Here is a 1,908-nt window from a genome sequence, read left to right on the forward strand (position 1 = left end):
GTGTTGTTTAAAGATAATAATATTAGGAATGCAAATTATCCTACAAAAGCTGGTGATATTTAAATATGATTTAAATCCGTTCGGCATTGAAACAGAAAAGTAGAAAATGGCATTAAATTCAGAGGAGGATGAGGCTATACATTCTGGAGGGAGAAATATTAAATACATTGATGGAATGGAGTGGAATAGAAGCTCTGGCTGGTAATGGATTGTGAAAAGAGTTCAGGGTTCTAATAGATCATTCCTTCAGATCATCAGCACGGTAAAGTGGTAGTTAATAAATTATTTGACGTGTACATTCCCTCATATATTTTAACTAAGTGTAATGAGCAGGTCCTGTCAGCTCACCTAGATCCYTGCAGTAACTGCTAAATGGCTTGAGTGAGATTTACTAACTCTCTGCAATATTGATGTCCAGAGCTGCAGGTAATAAATAAAGTGACATCAGGGCCGGTTGCAGCTCCTGCTCAGGAGTTGTGTGAGGTTTGTGCCAGGCTGGAGCAGGGATGGAGCTGGGATGGAGCTGCTGGGCCTGGGCACAGCTCTGAGCATCAGTTTGGGTTGTGAGCACCCCATTCCTGGTACCTGGGACAGGACTCTTGAAGAATCTGTCCCGTTTTGGGGCTGATCAGAGAGGTCAGGCCCCTTCTCTGTCCTTTATTCAGTTCCAGCTCCTGCCCCAGGTGAGTGCTGCTCCTTGGGCTGCACACGGGATAGTCTGAGCTTTGGGTCCCTACCATCACTGTGAGTCTGTCCTACTGCTGGAGTGGGAATTACAGACCCAGAAAGAGCTGTTCTCTTATCTGAGATCATACTAGAGCTGTTTATAGGCAGCCTGTAAAAACCACGCTGAATTACACAGGCTATTACAGCACAGGCACCTTTCCTGTCATGCCTAGCTGCCCTCTGAGCCTGGAGCTATTTAAAACTGGATCCTTTCTCTTCCTCCCACTCACTCACCCAGCATATGGTAAACTTTATAATTTGTGAAGAGACTCATTAATTGTTTTTTTTTCCTTCTCCTTTTTGTTTYCAGGTTTCTGACAGATGTGACTACGTCTTTGTCAATGGGAAGGAAATGAAAGGCAAAGTGAATGTCGTGGTTAATTTTACCTACCAGCATCTGAGCGCCCCTTTAGAAATGACAGTGTGGATTCCTCGGCTGCCGCTGCAGATAGAGGTGTCTGACACGGAGCTGAACCAGATCAAGGGCTGGAGAGTCCCCATCATCTCCAACAAGAGGTGGGTTTGGTTGGAGGGGTTCATTGTGGGCTGTGCACCTGCCAGGACCTTCAGCCCACTTCATCTCTCCATTCTGCTGGACATTTGGAGGTCAGCAGACATTTATTCACTGGGCTCAGAAGGGAAATGGGAAGTGCAGGTTGCTGTATTGGAAATCAATGTCCTTTTGTGCACTAATAACTGAGCTGGGCTGAGCTGGTCAGGACACAGAGCTGCCACACTGCCCACGGGACAGGGGATGGATGGAGCAGGGCAGAGCTGTCTGCATCTGTGCAGATTTATTAAAAACAAGAGGAACAAATTGTTTTTGGTATTCCCACCTGCAAATGAAGACATTTATTCCAKGTTTCTGTTTGTATCAGAGCAAAGAAATATTGGTGGAGATGTGATTTCAGCTGGAACGCTGCACAGAAAGGGATGTGTGTGTAGGTGCAGGGGAGATYTCCATGGCAACACAAAGATGTTTATGGGTACATCCAGAAAGAAAAAAATCGTGAAGGYCCTGAAAGCAAGGACTTGACATGGAAAATAATGGAAGATACTTGGGGAGAACAATGTGACAGCAAAGCTGGGAGGCCACGGGGTGATCTCAAGTGCTGTGATGGAATTAGGAACGAGGGAAGCGGGATCAAAGTGGGAAGCAGCTTGGTGCCACAGGCAGGCTGC

General features: G+C 46.2%; 1 protein-coding gene across 1 annotated transcript in view; it reads left to right on the forward strand.

Moving 5' to 3' along the window:
* The window catches only part of LOC130583738 (transmembrane protein 132D-like), a 26,633-nt gene that overhangs the window by 16,089 nt on the left and 8,636 nt on the right, over nt 1-1,908 (forward strand). The window contains exon 3 of the mRNA XM_057383288.1: nt 1,037-1,242. Within this exon, the coding sequence (XP_057239271.1) occupies nt 1,037-1,242 (206 nt within the window). The remainder of the gene's footprint in view (nt 1-1,036; nt 1,243-1,908) is intronic.

This window comes from Malurus melanocephalus, unplaced genomic scaffold, assembly GCF_030028575.1.
Source record: "Malurus melanocephalus ecotype Western Australia unplaced genomic scaffold, MMel_1.1 scaffold_620, whole genome shotgun sequence".
NCBI classification, from domain to species: Eukaryota; Metazoa; Chordata; class Aves; order Passeriformes; family Maluridae; genus Malurus; species Malurus melanocephalus.